The 19,866-nt window shown below is 35.4% G+C and overlaps 1 protein-coding gene across 25 annotated transcripts in view; it reads right to left on the bottom strand.

The window, feature by feature from the left end:
- Positions 1 to 19,866, bottom strand: part of Pde4dip (phosphodiesterase 4D interacting protein) — a 204,053-nt gene that overhangs the window by 54,299 nt on the left and 129,888 nt on the right. For 24 of the 25 annotated variants that reach the window (XR_007108494.1, XM_047551316.1, XM_047551336.1 and 21 more), the window contains 15 exons: positions 18,881 to 19,012; positions 18,061 to 18,180; positions 17,737 to 17,829; positions 17,395 to 17,607; positions 16,009 to 16,167; positions 14,760 to 14,873; positions 14,429 to 14,566; positions 12,963 to 13,142; positions 11,889 to 12,083; positions 8,921 to 9,088; positions 8,669 to 8,750; positions 6,172 to 6,263; positions 1,943 to 2,059; positions 1,577 to 1,714; positions 531 to 643 (listed from right to left, as the gene is read on the bottom strand). Coding sequence is in view for 24 of the 25 variants with exons in the window: in XM_047551316.1 (XP_047407272.1) it covers positions 531 to 643; positions 1,577 to 1,714; positions 1,943 to 2,059; positions 6,172 to 6,263; positions 8,669 to 8,750; positions 8,921 to 9,088; positions 11,889 to 12,083; positions 12,963 to 13,142; positions 14,429 to 14,566; positions 14,760 to 14,873; positions 16,009 to 16,167; positions 17,395 to 17,607; positions 17,737 to 17,829; positions 18,061 to 18,180; positions 18,881 to 19,012 (2,054 nt within the window). In the remaining variant the exon portion in view is untranslated. The remainder of the gene's footprint in view (positions 1 to 530; positions 644 to 1,576; positions 1,715 to 1,942; positions 2,060 to 6,171; positions 6,264 to 8,668; positions 8,751 to 8,920; positions 9,089 to 11,888; positions 12,084 to 12,962; positions 13,143 to 14,428; positions 14,567 to 14,759; positions 14,874 to 16,008; positions 16,168 to 17,394; positions 17,608 to 17,736; positions 17,830 to 18,060; positions 18,181 to 18,880; positions 19,013 to 19,866) is intronic. The other variant, XM_047551252.1, reaches the window with a different exon arrangement.

Below are 19,866 nucleotides of genomic sequence, written 5' to 3'. Positions count from 1 at the left end.
GCCTGAACTGTCTTCTCATTTAATCCTCACAATAACTAAGTGAAACATGCACTATTCTTGACAAGATTTAGATACTAAGGCTTGCAGTCATCCACACAACAAATGACAAAGTGGATAGCTTTCTTTTTCTCTCCTCTTTGGTATTATAAGAATCTGCACTTAATAAAGAATAGAAGAAATAAAAGAAATGAAAAGAATATCAGGCTGGGGTTGTAGCTCAGTGGTAGAACACTTGCCTAGCACGGGTGAGGCACTGGGCTCAATCCTCAGCACCACATAAAATAAATGAATAAGTAAAGGTATTGTGTCCATCTACAACTGGAAAAAAAAAAAAAGAAATGAAAAGAATAAAAGGAATAAATTTAAAAAAAAAAAAAAACAAAGTTGGGCATGACAGTGCATGCCTATAATGTCAGTGACTCAAGAGGCTGAGGCAGGAGAATCACAAATTCAAGGCCAGCCTCAGCAACTTAGTGAGATCCTGTCTCAAAAAAAAAATAATTTAATAGGGGAAAAAGTTATTCTTTTACCTCTCTGGATGGGCATGGAATTTCACCAGACTACTATAGAGTTGTCTCTCAGCTTGTAAGGCCTCATTGAGTCGACTCCTTTCATCTACTAGTCCTTCCAGCATCAGTAACAACTGAGGGAAAAAAATGAAGCAGCATACAAATAGAAGAGTGAGACATGAATAAAAAGTCCCAGCCTTTTATTACTTAAGCTCTATGTAGGGTCTTACAGTTTTCAAATCAATGACACATTATCATTTTATATCTTAGCTGAATTCAAATACGGGAGCAAGAAAGAAAAAAAGGATACAGAAGTCAGAAGCACAGGAAAGAGGCTAAGAAAATAGTGAAAGAAAAAAAGGATAGGCCAGAGGGAAACATACAATAGAACTTACTGGTTTTCCATGTTCACTCAATAAACATTTATTGAGCATTTTCTATGTGACAGACTCTGTTCTAGTTCTAGGGAAAAGTTTACTATCTAGTGGGAGGAAACGACATCCATCAATCATACACGTGTCCTTGTGAGATATAATACATGCCATAAAAATAATAAGCTATGATAATGTGTAATCAGCAGAAATATTTAAACTAAAGTTAAAAGTCAGGGGGGAGTGAGAAAAACAGTTAGTGAGGGCAATAGTAATGGATACAGAGTAGAGGTAAGTAAGTCTTTTTGAAAATTTTTAGCATGGAAAAGGTTGGGCATAAAGTAGAGCTACAAAGGAACTTGAGGCAGAGGCAGGGTTGTTTTCCTCTTTCTTCCTTTTTTAAAATTGGAAGTTATTTGAACATGGCTAAATGCAGGCAGGGGAGAGAGAAATGACTTATGTTTGAAAGTGAGGGATAACTGACAGTATGTGTCCAAAAGTAACTGCTACTCCTTTCAGAACTACAAATGTTAGAAACTGGCATATATGACTGCTCCTGAGCAAGGTTCTGTGAAGCATGGATTCTCTATGAAATACCATCAACTGACTTAGATTTTTTCCATACACAGTTGAGACTGACAGCCTTTCCACTGCTTATTTCAAATAAAAAATAAAGTCTGCATTCCAATAATTTACCTGTTGTCTTCGGTTTCCTGAAATTTCTTGACCCTGGGATTCCACTGAAGCAACTTTTTCTCGAAGAAGTAAGACTTCTTGTGTCAGGCGTTCCATAGCTGGTATGTCTTCAGGATCAACCAGTTGCATTTGCAGGTCCTAGAAATTTAAAAAAAAAAAAATAAGTACAGATATTAAAACAGTAATAAAAACTGTTCCAGCAGAGGAGCAAGGGAACAGATGCTCCTGAAATAATCTATACTTTCAAGTGGGATATTGGTAAGCACTGGCCAAGGGACTCAGTGCATCCACCTATTATATGAAGATGCCCTATAGGAAATCTGAATTTCCAACACTTCCAATGGTCTTTAAAAAGCTTTGAAAGACCTTTATGAGGTCTTCTTTTATCTGTATTTTTCTGGTCAGGGACTCCAGATCAGCAGCCTGCACCTGCAGCTCTTCTTCTTGCACAGCCATCATAGACTGTAGAGCAGAAAGTTCCATCTGGGGACAGAAGAAACACTGGAGTCAGTAGGTAGAGGAAACAATAGCTATCACATTTACATTTTAACAATGAGGCAACTGTTTTTCATATCACATCACTATCAGACAATAATACAAAAAACTAGAACGTGAATAGTGCTCTACTGGAACAAATCAATAAATCACGCAGCATGGTGCCAAAGGATGTTTCTTGGGAAGTTATAATGTTTATTTTTAATGGTGTTCCTCTACTTGAGTTGGCACTATAAAAACATCAAATTTATTTAATTAATATATCTATTATGATACCTAAAAATGGGTTATCATTAGCAGAAGCAGAAGATGAACTTTTTCTTTATGTAAGTTCTTCAGCTAATAGATTAAAACATTATAAAACACCTCCATTATGCAAACCTTAATGAATTACTAAATAAGGCATCAAACAATAACTGCTAACATCATAGAGATCACCAAATATTACATGCCTTTTACTAAAGAACATGCTGCCACCTACAATGGAATCTTAAACACAACCACTACTGCAGGTCCTAAACTTTCAGTGTTGTATTTTCCTTCCCCCCTCATCAGAAAATGATATTGATTATAACAAATTCATTAAATATTATAACTATTGCTGGGTTCTTCTCACAAACTTAGTGATATGGCTCTGGTCTACTTCTTGCCCTTCAATATCTGCCACTTTCTTTCTCATTCTTTTTTTTGTGGGGGTGGGTGGTAATCAGGGATTGAGCTCGGGGCACTCAACCACTGAGTCATATCCCTAGCCCTATTTTATATTTTATTTAGAGACCCTCCTCATTCTTGACTCTCTAGGAACACTAGATTTTTTTCTGTTCCGTAATACCAGACTGTATCTTGACTCATGATCTTTATACCTATTACTCTGTCTGTCTGAAATATCTTTCCCAAGGATGCTTCCTTCCCATCCTCAGGACCAAACTTATGTGTAATCTGCTCAGAAAAGTCTTCTTTGACAACTCTAGTTAAGGTGGTCCCCATCCATGTTACTTTCTATCATTTTTTTGTATCACTCATTTTAATCTTCAATTATCTCCAATTATAATATTTTATAATGCTTATATTAGCAAATATATTACAGAAATCTTGTTTATAATTTATAATATTTAATGGCATAAATGTTATAATTTCTAATATAACATGTTTCTTATCTTTTATCTGTCTAGTATAAATTACACAGAGCCAGAATAGGACCTTGTTGATGTTACTCACTACCTCAGCCCTGCACTGGTTTAGAGAAAGTATCCCATATATGAACGAATGAACAAGTGAACAAATGAATCCTCAAAGAAATCCTATGGGGCAACTATTCCTCAATTTACAGATAAAGTGACTTCTTCTACACCTCAATTTACAGATGAGGTGATTAAGACAGAAAGAAATTAAGGAACCAGTTCAAAAATCACAAAGCTAGTTAGTGGCAGATCCAGAGTATGAACTTGTGGAAGCGAACTTGGTTCACTAGGCATAATGTCTTTCCTGTCGGTATTGTTATGTCCATATAATCTTTATGGCAATAGTAAGTTATTTTTAAGTAAATATTTTAAATAACTATTTTAAATAATTTTTAAAAATTCAGTAGAACAAGTGAAGAGAAATGGTAGAGAAGCTCATTTAAGGTATAACCAAACTTCCTAAAGGAAGCAACACCTCGTTCCTAAAACACATAAAATTTAAGTTATAAGCAAGAAAAGTCTTACTTGTGTATCTTCATCAATGCCTGCAGTATAATTATGTGGGCACATAATGATTTATTAACAGTTATTTGATGGTTTCAACTACCTTTAATTTCCTTCCATGCTGAAGGAGCTCAGTTAGTGTAACTACTAACCTTTCTCTGCCCCTAGTCAGGTGGAGAGACTTATCTGTACACAGTGGAAGAATAAACCCAGCCTGCTTGGCTCACACCTACCCTTCCTCTCCTTAGAAGACAATGGCCTAAAGGAAGACTATTTTTACCACTGCTTCTCAAAAGGCAGTTTGTTGCCCACCACAGAGTGGTCTGCCAAGGCCTACTGCTGCCTGTGACTGTGCAGGTCAATTACCCAATCCTGGGGACTGGCTAGTAGGTCCACTGGGCTTTTATATTAAGTTCTCTAAGACTCTATCAGTAATAAATCTGATAACGCTGCAGGCTATCTGCCACCAATTTGTTTTATTTCTCAATTTATTTGGGGGTTGGATATGGAAAAAGGGGTACTATTTATTAGGCCCTCTTCAAAGACATAGATAGATAGATGGAGATATGTATATATACAGATACAGATATCCAAGTACATGCTTCACTGAAGAAAAATGAAACATGAGAAAGAAAACATTTTTGCAGCATGATAAAGGTCTGCAGTTAGACTGACACAGGCTTTAAATCCTGGCATAAACTCCTTAACAAGGTATTTAAACTGAGACTCAGTTTTCTCAACTGCAAAATGGGAATAATATAGCTAGTTTTCAGGGCAACATAAGAAATACAAAAAATGTTTTACAAGTACCTGGCACATTGCAGGGAATTAATGAAGAACTACTGCTATGTCTCCATACTACTATAATATCAAGTCAGGGGGAATATGAGAGAAATCTATACAGCTTTTGGTAAATATATTAGATGGAATGTGATAATGAATTAATATGATATCGGACTTAGAATGAGGTAACTGATTAAAGATTCACAAATTTCAGCAATAGCTAAATATCATTCATTCAAAATATTCATTCATAGGCATTACAATTTTGTGATCATGAAAATAGAATAGAAACCAAAAGTAACATTAGTCTGGATTTGGTATATATGAGAAAAACAGGAACAGCATGTGGAATTAAAATATTTGACATGAATAATCAATCAGTGGTTAAAGTAGAGGGAAAAAAGGGAAAAGAACTAGATGATTGAAAAACTGATTTTTTTTTAAATGCCATGCATGAATTGGTTTATAAGGAAAAATACAGGAATGAAATCGAGAGGTATAATAAGACAATTCCATCATGAATATAGATTTTATATTATAGATCAAATTATGGCAAAAAGATGCAGAGGGGCTGGGGAGATAGCTCAGTTGGTAGAGTGTCTGCCTTGCAAGCACAAGGCCCTAGGTTCAATCCCCAGCACCCAAAAAAAAAAAAAAAAAAAAAGGAAAAAGCCAGGAACTGAGCTAGTTAACTTAATTTAGGGACCCATGACACTGACTTTTTGAAATAGATGCCACAACAGTATGTGCTTCGTTTTTGTCTGTAATGCTATGTTGTAGCCCTAACCTTTCTTCTACACCATAGTTGGACATACAACTGGCTGTACAGGGAAGGGAGAGAGAAGGATTTCTGTAAGACTGAGAGGTCTCTCCTAAGAAAATGGATGAAAACTATTGATAGAAAGAATTTATGCATAAGATGGGGAAAGGTGTCTGTTCCAGGAACTGACTTCTTAGAAAGTATTTGGTAAGTCTGAATCTTAGCTTTGGCATTTATTAGTTATGTGACCAATTCCTGTTCTATGTTTAAAAATAAAAGTAGTTTTTCAGCTTTTCATCTATAAAATAGGTCCAATACCATATATTTTATGTAGAGTTGTGAACACTGGCATTAAAAACTCAGCAAATACAATCCATATAATGAGTACTCAATAAATATATTGCTCATACTCAAATTTCTCATTTAATGCTTCTAAACTCTAATTTCATGGGTCTAATATCATAATTCTAAGCAGGAATAACAGAGCACTTCCTCTTTTCACAAATGCTTTTTTTTAATTGCAGTTATCAATGGGTAGAAAAAACTGCATTCAATACTTAAAAAGCTTTAAAGGTACCCATTAAAACAAGAAGATCTTATTGGACAAAATATATATACATACGCACTTATTTTATATATATGATCTTATAAGATATATATATCTTATACACGCACACACACAAATATACATACACATATATAAAATGATTTATATTTTTCTCCAAAAAGAAAAAAGGTATACCTTGTATTTGGACTTAGATATTATACTTAAGACTTGTACTCTTTTACATATAAACTAATCTGGGGAAAAAACAAAAAAACAAAAAACAAAAAACAGGAATTTAGACATTAGCCTCGACTAGAAAACTCACCCGACTTTCTCTTTCTTTTTTAGTCATAAGTACAAGTTCCTCTTTGGCATTACTCAGCTCTTTCTCCAGCTCTGCAACTGTATCCAAGTCTCCTAAAATGAACACATAGTGTCAGTTTAAATCACTAAAAGGTGATCTCTGCTGCCTTATTTTTGAGAAATTTACTTGAAGAATGTGTTCCAGCAATTAAAAAATACACACACACATATACACACATTTTACACACACACAACACATACACAGGGATTTTTGGTAGCAAAATAATTGCAACCACCCTACATGCTATAGAGAAAAGATGGAATCAATTACAGTATATTCACACCAAGTATTACATACAGCTATAAAAAAGAATGAGGAAGTTTATGAACTTATATGGAGCAATTTCAAGGATATGTTAAGTGAAAGAAGCTAAGTTCAAAAGAATACATCTATCAGGAAAAGGGGGAAATAACACACACATACACATCATATAATCACATGATTTATCTGCTTATTTTTGCAAGAAAAAATTCAGTAAGGATAACACAGAAATTAAACTGTTTACCTTCAGAGGATGAATAGAAACAAGAGAGAAAAGATTGGAAAGCAGATGGGACTTCTGAATATATCATTTTTATATATTTGATTTTTTAACTGTGTTTAATTTTGAATGTGTATGTCAGTTTGACAATAATAGAGAAAAATCTAAAATTATAAATTATAGAAATAGATATTACAATAATTTTTTAAAAGATGCAATCCATACTGATACAACAAATAGAGTGGGAAGATGGGGTAGGATAACTCTTCCTTGTAAAACGATAGATAAATAGAAAAAATTTCAGAAATAGAAAATTAATTTTTTAAAATACCAGTTCAGGCAAGGTTTGAAAAATGCTAAAGTCACTGACTACTGAGAAACAGATCAAGCTATCAGTCTGTAGTTCTAATTACAAAGGAGAAAATGAACCTTTACAATAGAGAGATCTGGCACACAATACAACCTTAACCAAAGGATGAAATCTGTTATCACCCCTTAAAGATTTTGCCACATTTGATGATTCTATTTGATGCAAACTGAACAATATGCACTAATGTGATACACTCAGAAAGACATCACTCATATAGGATTCTTGACAAAAATGTTTAACCCAAACCTAACCATGAGGAAACATCACAGTCAAATAGAGGTACACTGGTCTGAATTCTTCAAAAATCCTAATGTTGAAAAAGCAGGGGGAAAAAAAGGTCAGAAAACTGTTCTAGATTAGAGACTGAAAAAACGGGACATCTAAGCACAATGCATGACCCCTGGTGGTAGAGAGAAGAAACTACAGAAAATGCTATGAGACAATGAGAATTCTGTATTTAGATACTAAGAATACATTAAGGACAAATTTCCTGAACATAATAATTACACTGTAGATATGTAGGAGAATGCCTTTGTCCTTAGGAAATACTTGCTGAAATAGTTACATTTCAAGTGTCATGATGTTTATAAGAAATTCAGAAAAAAGTACTGTATTTATACATGTTGTGCACATGAAAAGAAATAATGCTAATGTGCCAAGTGTTAACAATGATGAATCCTAATAAAATTGTATATGGGTATTCACTGTGCTATTGTTGCCACTTTTCTGTAGGTCTGAAATTTCCAAAATAAAAAATTGGGGAAAAGTGTGTTTTTTAAAAAGGCAAATATAAATTAAGTTACACAAATCTAGCATTCATTACTCTGGGCAGTGCAAAGATTGCTTATTAGAGAACGAAAACTTGTGCAATTTTTTCCCACAGAATTCTCTTATACCAGACACTATAAAACAGGCACAACCTTTCTGCATTCTTGGTGCCAACAACAACAAAAATCACAAGTTGTTTAAATTTATAGCCTTTCTTATTCCAGCATTATAAAAACCACCTCATTAATCATCATCGGTAGCTACTTCTGGTATTCTCTGGGAATAGTTTAATAGCTTCCTTAAAGTTACCTTAAATACAACCTTTTGCCCTTATGAAAGCAGAGACTCCAATCCAAGGTATCTGCCTGAGTTTTGCTCCCACCATGCTTAGAATGTGATTGTCTTTGAGGAATTCAAGTCATTCCTTGGATAAGGTTGAGTTTGGAAAATAATTCAGTTATACAGACTATCCCTCCTAACACTTTAACGTTAAGTGCTGTCAAGTTACCATGAGCATCCCAGCTTTGAAAGATACCCAGGAAAAAGTGTCAGCTCCCTTGGTCCTGCTGTGCCAGTTTGGAAGCACTACTCTGGCACTTCTGAATCCCTGCAAAACTATCTCAAAAGGAGAATTAGGATTCAGTTTCCCTGGGGTAAACTGTGAACTCTTATCAACATAAGGTATGGGCAATTCTTCTTAGAATTGACATGTCTCCAGCCTTTCAGAGAAATCCAAACTTATTTTTTCTGTTATACAAGTTGTGGCCAAACCTATTAATATAGAGATATGGGGAGGAAAAATAAAAGATCTCTTCATGAAAAAAAAATTTGATGCTTACCTAATGTGGACCTGGGAATGCTGGCATCTTCTTTAGCAGTTAATGAAGGGCTATCATTTCTGGAGGGTATCTGCACTGACACCTAAAAATTGGAAGAGTTGCGGGTATTAGGAAGACAGAGGAACTATGATCACAGTGACAGGACTTGCAATATTCTCACAGTTTCATATTAAAATTATTAAACTTATATGCCTGAAATGTAAGCAGGAAATACAGCTGATATGAATACATACATAAGTCTACAGTTCTTACTTGATCAGTTTGCTCTCCGAGATGGGGGCTGATGGAAGTAACTTCAACTTGTTGGTTAGAGATGAGTGCTTGCGCCACCATCAAGTTTTTCCCTCCTACATACTGGCGCAGAGCCTGTAATTCTGAATTTCTTTCCATTAGTGCTTGCACCATCTTCTCTGCAGCAGCCTAGTGAGAAGAAATCACAAATACCATTAGAAAGATATCGCAGTAAAATAAACACAATTTGTTTTCAAGTGTTATTTCTTAAAGCTATGAAGACCCTAAAAAATAGTTTCCTTGCTATCAGTTTTTAAAGAAAAAGAGTCAAGTGAGTAGGAAAAAAGTCATTCATAGGCAAAATGTTGAAAAAAACAAATATAACACATTTATCACAGATAAGAGAATCTGAAATAGATTTTGCTAAAACTCTATTCAGCTAAGGTGTTAAGGTTCTGGTCTGAATTGGTATAACAGTCATCTGTTTACTCTTGTTTGTTGCTTTGGCCCAGATTACTCTTCACCTATATATCTGGATGGTTTGCTCCCTTCAGGTCTTTGCCAAATATCACCTTATCAGATTGGCCCTCCCTGAGTATTCTGTCTAAAACAGCAATCTTGTGAGTCAAAGGGCACAAATAATCAGTTTTGAATATGTTTCAGGGATCTAATGTACAACACAGTGGCTACTGGTAAAAATGTTATATTATTTACCTAAAATTTGCTAAGAGAGTAGATCTTTCATGCCCGCACTACATATCCACACATACAAAATGCTAACTGTAGTAATAGCTATGCTAATTCGATTACAGAAAGAAATTTACAATGTATCCATATATCAAAGCATCATGATATATACCTTCATACATATAATTTTTGTTACTTATACATCAATAAAGCTAGGGGTAAAAACAAACTCTTCCCCATCACCAGTTCCCCTTGCTTAATTTTTTTTCCAATGCACTTAGTATTATAAAATATATCTCTTTATTCTCTCTCTCCCTTTCTTTCTGTCCTCCATCCAGAATGTATATTTCCTAAGGACAACTTAATGTTGAATCCCAAGTGCTCACGACACTGTCTAGACATAAAGGCACTTAATACTTATTCAATTAATCAATACACAGATAAATTTCTTTGTAAGGACACATGATTAGGGTAATCTTAATCTCAAAATCAATAAAGCCAGTTTGTTTCATTTCAAATTCCACAGTTTTCTAAGACAGATGATGGTACAATAAGGGAAAGACCTAGAATTAATACACATAAATGTCTTCATTTAATAAAAATACCTAGAGATAATAAACAAGTGCTAAAATTACTGGGGGCATAAGATGAATTAGAACTTCAGAACTATGTTAGCTATCTCATAGCACCATCTCTGGGCAGAATTATTATTGTTTTTAATGAGAAGCTATACTCTCCTCATATTACAAAGGGATACAGAAAAAATTTCAATTTAAATAAGTGAAATTTGGACTCTTTGGAGATTGAGACATAGCTATCTTAGTGGCTTCAGCATATTGTCAATATTTACTAGTAAAAGTCTCTGTGAAAATTATGGGAAAAAAACACAATAAACAACAAAAGTATGTGCTGTGATCTACCCAGCATGCTACTCTTTTTCCCATAGTGCTGCTTTTAGTATTGCTCCACCAAGTATGATCCAAGAGCCAGCAGCACCGCTACCCACTAGAAGCTTGTTAGAAATGCAGATTCTCAAGTTCCACTTATACCTCTTTACTTCTATCTCCGGGACAGGCTCAGGCATTTGTGTTTGTAAAAAGCTATTTAAGTGATTCTTCTGCATGTAAAACTTGATAATGCAAATCCAGAAGAGTATAACTACTTCTGTTGCTGAATTTAAAATCTTTAGTCATTTTCATCTGCTCCAAGGTTCCATTATTTTACTACCTACTGTGTAGTAAAAAGAGGTATAATGAGACTAATTCTTTCAAATCAGAGTTTAAAAAGAAAACTCAGTGGCCTAGTAGCTTCTTGTCAAAGATTTAAATGATTCACATTGATTTTGTTATGTCTGTTCTAGAAGCAATCACTGAAGTATGTGGCAGGATATTTCTAACAAAATGTGTATTTACTTCAGTAGGCCAGAGAATTAGAAGAGTGGAATATCAATATTCCATGATATAAGAAAGTATCAGAAAAATTATGGTCAGATAACATAGACAAGAAAGACTCCAACTTCCTCCAAAAACTGATTCTGAATTATTGGTCCTTAACATGCAGCACAAGCCAACTTATAGTCTTTGCCCTTGAGGAAAAAGATACATTGAAATGAAGGGAAAAATAAAAATTTATTTCTGAAATAGCTGTATACCATTATTTTGAGAGTAATAAACTCCACATTGAGATTATGTATTCTCATCATGTCCTTTCAAAACCAATCACTTTTTTTTCTCCTGAGATATGAGAGAAAATACTTTCTTTTTTTTTTTTTGGTGGGGAGGTTTACCAGGATTGAACTCAGGAGCACTTAACTACTGAGCCACATCCCAGCCCTATTTTGTATTTTATTTAGAGACAGGGTCTCAGAGTTGCTTAGTGCCCTACTTTTGCTGAGGGTGGCTTTGAACTCTTGATCCTCCTGCCTCAATCTCCTGAGCTGCTGGGATTATAGGCGTGCACCACTGGGCCCAGAGAGAGAAAATACATTGAATAGAAGTTTTACTGTACCTTGAATGGAAATACAAAGTATCACTCAAGTCTTGATAGTTTAGAATCAAAATCAACACACTCCAGAACTCCATACCTTGTTCTCTCAAAACAATCAGAGCATTAAGAAAAAGTCAATGTAGACAATGCAGTTAATGGACCCATTTTCAGCACATTTCCAAATGTGATGTCCAAAACACATTTAACATTTGGATGATTGATGTAAAACTGAAATCTATTTAATAAACAGAAGGAGAGAAACTACAGATATACACGTTACAAATGATACTTTTCTGGTCTGCATACTAGTCCTTACTTGTCTCTCCTGCTCCCTGGTGCTCACAGATTGAAGCAGAGCCTGAACCTCCATTTCATGTTCCACAGCTTGTTTGTTGCGATCACTTAGGAGGTCCTGCAGCATCTTTTCTTTTCGCTGTAAACGCTGGCACAGCTCTTCAGCTATTTCACTCTGCCCTGGTTCAAGTTTGCAGAGCAATGTTGCACTAAGATCCTAATGCAGAAGGAATGGGGTAAGATTCTGGAAGAAGTCCTCTCAAACACATATTGAAAGGCTTATGAGAATTGTCTTGGAAGAAATAGCTTTGAGATTCGTGAGAATAAGCATCATGTTTTATTCACTTTTGTTTCCCCAAATCTAGCCTGTGACTCAGAAGGTTAGAAACACATGCTCAGTGAATACTAACAATATAAAATATTGAGAGTGCCAACTTACACATTGTTCTCTGAAATAAGTTGTTCTCCTATTTGCTCAGGGCACATAACAATTAATGTTAGATGAGAACAAATGGACACTCAGTCCAAGTATTTCATTTATTTTCTCCCCAGCATAACTTTTAGGAAAGCAACAAATGGTGGGTTAAAGTGCTAAGTTAAGTTTTTATAAGCAGGTTGATAACAATTCCAATTTCTATATTGGTAGTTAAAACTGTGGAGTCATACTGCCTGGGTTGAATACTGGCTCTGCCTTTTAACTAGTTGTTACCCTAGACAAGTTAACTTGTTTCCTTGTCGGTAAAACAGGAATAATAGTATGCCCCTCGTAAATTTGTGAGGACTAAGTTACTGCCCACTAAGCTCTTAAAATAGTACCTGATCTGGAATGAGCACCATAACTAATAAAGGATAGTTATCATATCATAGATGCATATTTTAGATCAAATTAATTCTCACATAACGTCTTTGAGAAAGATAAATGTCATCTTAGGTTTACAGGTATGGGGAACAAAAGTCTTAGGGAAAGTCAACTACTTGCCCAGGCAAAGAATGAAATTAAAGACTTGGATAACTTGCTTCTCAGACCTCCTAAGTCCTAATTCAAGGCTGAGATCATGTAATTACTAAGTCAACTGCTTTTAAGCTGAGTTCTTGCCTCCACTTCTTTGTTCCTGTCATGAAGAGATGTCTGTAACTGCTGAACGATACTCTCTTGTTCCTTCTGCCAATGGCTAAATTTGGATTTCATCTCTTCTTGTAGCCACTGGAGGTTGTGACAGGTAGCAGTTAACTGTTCCACTTCTAGGCCTTTGGCTCTCAGGAGAGTCTCCATGCTCTGCAATCACAAAGAGAGCAACCATAAGTTAAAAGGGCGATTTAATTCTCCTTGAAATAAATGAGAAATCAGATCCACCTTTAAATTAGCACCTATTGATTTTTTTGCAAGAGGAGAAAACTTACTAACTAATCTAACAATGCCACACTAATTTATTTTTTGTTTTTAGAAATTCTTAGCTGGGCACTCTGGTACATGCCTGTAATTCCAGTGGCTTAGGAGGCTAAGGCAGAAGAATCAAAAGTTCAAAGCCGGTCTCAGCAAAAGTGAGGCACTAAGCAACTCAGTGAGACTGTTTCTCTAAATAAAATACAAAATAGGACTGGGGATGTGGCTCAGTGGTTGAGCACCCCTGTGTTCAATCCCCCATATCTGCACCCCCCACCCCGAAAAAAAGAAATTATCTAGTTTGTGGAGAGATAAATATAAAGCACATGATAAAATGAAGCATTGTAGAGGAAGTAATTTCTCTGAAGAGAAAGTAAATGACTCCTTTAAAAAGTGACAGACATGCCTGTAATCCCAGCAGCTTGGGAGGCTGAAGCAGGAGGATCAAAAAAGCTAGCCAAAGCTAGCCTCAGCAATGGTGAGGTGCTAAGCAAATCGGTAATAACCCGTCTCTAAATAAAAAAATACAAAAAAGGGCTGGGGGTGTGGCTCAGTGTTTGAGTACCCCTGAGTTCAATCCCTGGTACCAAAAAAAAAGTGACAGGTAGTTAGTTACATAAACTTTAAAATAAATGTGCAAAAACAAAGCTCACATTAAATGTTAGTAAAATAAACAAGTGTTCTAATTGTGGGGATATATGGATGTGTATGTGATATTAACTAGAGGAAACACAACAGTTATACACTGGTAATGCTTACGTAAAAGTGTAAATGTGTGGGGAAGGGTGTGTGTGTAGCTATATCTAAATTCTATTTTCAAGGATTAGAAGTAAATTAGAACTATGTACACAGAAATAAGTATTCACTGCCTCCCCCCACAAAAACAGAAGTGCTATAATATTTCTCACTTTCTAGTCTACAATGACGGAACTAGTAAGTGCTATTTTTTGTTTATGTATGTGTGTGTGTGTGTGTGTGTCTAAACAAAAAATAAATTTATTTATAAATATAAACAAAATATGTGTGTGTGTTATATGTGTGTGTGTATACATATATACACCATATATACCTTATAAAGCAAATGATCTGGTTTTCAAAAATGATGGAGAGGACTGATACTTCAAGCTTAGAATGCAAGTAGGAGAGAAATAAAAGTCAATGACAGATTTTGCTCTTACATGCATGGTAATTTCATTAGAGGAGAGGACATGGCGCAGTCTCTCTAAGTCATGATCTCGCTCTCTCACCGCAAGATGAAGCTGGCGCAGTTCTTTTTCTTTTTCTTCTAAAGCAGAGAACTTTTCATCGATAGCCTGCTGTAAAAAGAAAAGTAAGGCTTCTAAATTCCACAAAGTTCATTATCCTGATTACCCTTTACTCAATAAGCTTCAAAATATGAGGGAATGGGAAATCAAAACCCCAAAGGAACAAATTAAGTAGACAGAAATCTCTATAATACTTACGTACACAGAATAACCCATAGCCTAAAGAGAAAAACCACACACATACCTCTAGAGCAATAGCTCTGTCATGTATTCGTTGCCGAAGTTTCTCAAGCAACATTTCATTTGCTTCAAGGGTTTTTTCTGAGTTATCACGATACTGTAGGAGCTCCTGAAAGTCCTAATGAGACAAAAAAAAAAAAAAAATTCCTTTATTGACTTATCCATTATTTACTGAATTCCTACTTTTTGCTAAGTTACTTTTTGCTAAGTAATCATCATTTAAGATAAAAAAAACAGGATCATTCTTCTCAGGGGGAAAAATTTAGCAAATAGCATTCATGTAAATTGTTAACTATTTTGTGCAAATACAACATATATAATACATAGACTTGATAACTAATCTGCAACATACAAACATACTAGCATGCTTGACAGCTAACTAGTAGGGGAACACAGGATACATTTCTTGACTCTGCCTAAAGGAGCTAATAAAGACCTCAAAAAGGAGGAACCGTTAGCACTGAGTCTTAAAGGACTAGGATTTCTTAAATGAAGAGGTCCTGGGGGTATATTCATCAGAAACTAAAAAAAAAAAAAACTTTATACACAATGTATGCATGCTATGAAAAAGATCAAGATAATTGGTGAAATATAAGCGATTCAACGTGAGTGAAGCGAAGCTTAGAATAGATGGCAGAACTAATCATTATTTATTTATTTATATTTTTTTTGGCACTGGATATTGAACTCAGGGGCACTCAATCACTGAACCACACCACCAGCCCCATTTTATATTTTATTTAGAGACAGGGTCTCACTGAGTTACTTAGTACCTTGCCATTGCTGAGGCTGGCTTTGAACTCTCAATCCTACTGTCTCAGCCTCCCAAGCTACTGGGATTACAAGCATGCACCTCCACACCTGGTCTGATCACTCTTCTTAATACCCCATTTTTCTCTACAACTTTCATTCTGTCATTTAACTCTTGGGAAATTTATGTACACATGTCTTCTGCTACTAAACTGAGAGAAGTAACCAAATCTCTTTGTCTTCCTAACCCCTAGCATGGTGTCTAACTCACAGAGGTGCTTATTATTTGCTGAATACCAGTTAAGTCTCTTAGGTCTATGCATATATTCTTACTTAATGATTAGCATCTTGATTTAGATTGTATTTTCTACTTATTTTAAATCTTTCTGATTCCCACAACTCAGTATTCTACTTAACAGCAGGCTCTCAACATGTATGATCAATACCTTCAGATTAAGGAACAGGAATTTCAAAGTAGTTTCATTGAAGTCATAAACACTCACCTGAAGCAGCTGCTCCTTGTGACTTAGACTATGGTTTAGGTATTGAATGTTTTGTTCCTGGGTTCGAATCTCACTGTATTTTTCAGCCTCCAGGGTACGAAGTTGTTGGTTCTTATTCTGCAATTCTCCTTGTAGTTGCTGCAAAGCTTTCCGCAACTCCTGAATTAAATATATTACCTTTTTAAAGCAATCTAAAATTCTTACCTGGTCATTAGATACATAGGTCTTAAAACTTTCAAGGTATATAATGAAACATAAGGGAGCAGAAAGTGCCATTATTAAAGTTGCTACAGAAATTTGGATCAAATAAGATATGGAAAATTGTGAAAACTATGGGAGTAGTAGGGAATAATTTGATATTAGAGTTCAATATTAATTTTAAATATTTCATGTATAAATTCCCATCAGAAGGAATGCAAATAGTACAGAATTGAGAGCAATAAGTGAACATTCTTTTTTTTTAATGAATAATAAGGTGACTACTTTGCTATTTTATGGTCTACACATTTACATATGTGTACAGATATTTATAAATAATAGGTTTATATGCAATGTACTGTAAAAAAAGAAAGACAGCTCTATATAACAATTAAACAAAACTTGGGATGTGTTTCTTTTGTATACATAATAAAAAGTTAACAATTATTTCCGTCCCCATCCTTCTACCGCCACCCCAAACCTGTCAAGACAACTGAATTTTAATATTTCTAAAGAAAATTCAGGTCTAATATTTAACCCTCCAAAGTACCAAACCAGGATGATTCTTTAAAAACTACACTTTTAAATCTGAGGGTCAGAGAGTCTAAGAGAAGAAAAAAAAAAGATTTTTAAGATCTTAAAACAAGACAGACTGACAGAGTAAGAGAGAATATGCTACAAGCCAAGAAGAAAAAGGAATCATTTAAGAGTTATATATTATACATTTTTCAAATTACATGACCAATTGTACATTATATTCCTTAGACCTTGGACGTTCTTCCCCACTTTTGTTTGGCTGACATTCACACCTCCCACCACTTCCAGAATAACCTCAGATACCTCATCCTTCACCAAGCTTTCCCTGACTCCCTCTTCAGTCCCTCCTATATATTCTTGTAGGAACCCATACATGCCTCCTCTGAAGTACTGACCACACTGATATTCTGTTCATGTGACTCATACTAAATTATAAGTAACTTAAGAGGAAGGAACCTGTGGTATTCACCATTATACTGCCATGACACAGTCCAATATCTGGCACATGACACAAGGGCAACAAATGTTAAACTGAATTACTCAGATTAAGAAAACGATTCAAAGGTTCAGGTTCAACATACACCGTCCTGCTGAAAAGTTACGTTCAGGGCAAAATCAGCATTTAGCACTACAAAGTAGTTAATGATTTACCTGGTTATGTTTCCAAGAAGCTTCTTTCTGCTGTTCTCTCTCCTGTGCTGCAGCCTCCACAAATTGCACACATCTCTTGGCATCAGCAAGTTGGCGTTCCTTCTGTCGTACCACCCTCTGGAGCTTCTGTATTTCAAGCTGGCTGTAGAATAAAGCACTCTGAAGATCAAGCAGAGCCACCTGTTGCTGAGCTGGTGAAGTAGTCTCTGAGCTCTGAAGAAAGAGAAGAAATCATCCTCACAAGGAGGGCAAGCACTGAACACCTGAGAAGACTGTAAAGACAAAATCTATAACTGAATGGCACACACCCAACTGAAGTCTCTCCCTGTGACCTTCACATACATGAAGCTGTCCAAGCTGGCTTTGGTGCAGCATTTCTCGAAGCTTTGCCATTGTGTCATTTTGACCTTCAATCACCTGGTACAACTCCTCAGTCTAAAAATGAGAGAGCAAGTATCAAACATGTTAGCAAACTAAATATAAATTCAATTATCTTGCCCTTATAGTAACAGGATTCTTCCAAAACACCAATTTAGGTTAAGATACAATTTTTCCAGGTTAAGATTTGTTAGTCTGATAATATATATTTCTACAAAATATAGAATACTATCTATGTTGATGGGACAAATTGTTTCCTCACAGGTTCTTAATTCCTAAATATTTTACCTCACTTTCCCTGCTTTTCAGAGTTTCCTTGAGGCTTTGAATTGTACCATCTTGCTTCTGAGATGACTCCTGAGCAAACTTTAGTTCAGAGCTCATTTCATTCAGTTTCTCTTGAAGAATCTGAATTCAATAAAGAAAAACAGTTTGTTAGGTCAAGTATATCTTTAAACCTTAACATAAGCAGAGTCCTTTCTCAAAACCAGGTTCTGAAGAATATCTTACAAAATAGTAATGTGTTATTTTTCTCATATACAGTAACCACTGAAGTTTAAAGCCAATTAACACAGGAAGTAGAGAGAAATGTGAAATACACTTCCTTCAACACTCAGTTGCCTGAATTCTCATGCATTGTGTTTTCTCTATGATGGCAGCTATAGTAGGCACTTGTCCACATGGGTCACTGTGGATTTCCTGACACAAGACCAAGGAGCTTCTGCTAGCTATATAGGATAAGATACTATAAGGGCACACCATGCAATTTTTTTCTAATAGATACTAAAATCCATGGGCTATAAAGAAATGAAGTTAAGCTAAGATCAAAAGCACAAACTTCCTGTCTTGGTACCTTACACTGTTAAAAGTTGTGTGCAAGTTTTATTTATACTCCTAAAAGACACCAGAAATTGTAATCTGGGCAGACCAAGCTAAAATCTTGATGAGAAAAAAAGGAAAGGACTAAACTTGCAAGTGATATTTCCCCAGAGCACCAGAAGTCCACAGTATTCACCTCTCAAGTCCTACTCAGGTCAACAGACTTGGGCTAGAACTAGTCACATTTCAGAAAATTCTGGGCTCTCCAGGTGCATAGTACTAATCATACCTTGTTGGTGGCCTCGGTTTGCTGAATTTTTTCCTGAAGTTCTGCCACATGGGAATCAGATACAGACTGCTGAGTTATAGTGGTCTCATCTGAATTCTGCTTTTGTTGTTTGAGTGACACTTCAGGCATAGGCTAGGAAGAAGTAGCAAGACAAGTTGAGTTAAATGCAGCCAACAATAAACTTTTTATGTTCAAATATCTGTGGCATGTTTTTCCACAGATTGGGAACACCAGAGTTTATTGCATGAATTAACAGTATGACTTCCTGAAGACAGTTCTGGTCCTTGCTAAGAGCAGTGATTCACCATCTCCTTCCTATGCTCTCCAGTACGCCCCCCACCCACTTCCCCGCCCACTCACACAAAATACCTAACCAGTTGAGGCAAGGCAAATAATTGAGCTTAAGGAGAAGGGGGATTTTAAAAAAGAAATACTTATGGTGATCAAATGTTTAAGGAGAAGGGAGATTTTAAAATAGATATACTTATGGTGATCCTATTTTTAATCAGGGAACTGAAAAGATATATGGATAAATCTTATGCCATTCCTAAGAAGAAAAGTTATATTACAATTACCTTTCTTACAACAGGCCTATTCACATTACTGGAAAAACTGGCACATCTGAAGATGGACTAGATATTAGAAAATACTATATTATAAAGCTAAACTTTCTAAATGTGTTAACTGCACTACGGTTGGTAAAAGATGTTCCTGTTCTTAGGAAACACATGCAGAAGTATTTAGGGTAAAATGACATAATATCTACAACTAATCCTCACAAAGTTCAGGAATTTTAAAAAAAATAATGAGCCTATATAGGGACTGGGAGTGGTAAGTGTGGCAAAATATCAGCAAGTGGTAAATCTGAGGAGGGGGTATATCGAAATTCTTTGTACTTCTCTTATAATGTCTCCATAAATTTGAAATTATTTCCAAATAAAAAGGAAAAAATTACAGGTACATTAAAAATAATTATATATATATAT

Source organism: Sciurus carolinensis, chromosome 1, assembly GCF_902686445.1.
Source record: "Sciurus carolinensis chromosome 1, mSciCar1.2, whole genome shotgun sequence".
In the NCBI taxonomy this organism is placed as follows: domain Eukaryota; kingdom Metazoa; phylum Chordata; class Mammalia; order Rodentia; family Sciuridae; genus Sciurus; species Sciurus carolinensis.
This window is presented reverse-complemented; position numbering and strand designations above follow the sequence as displayed.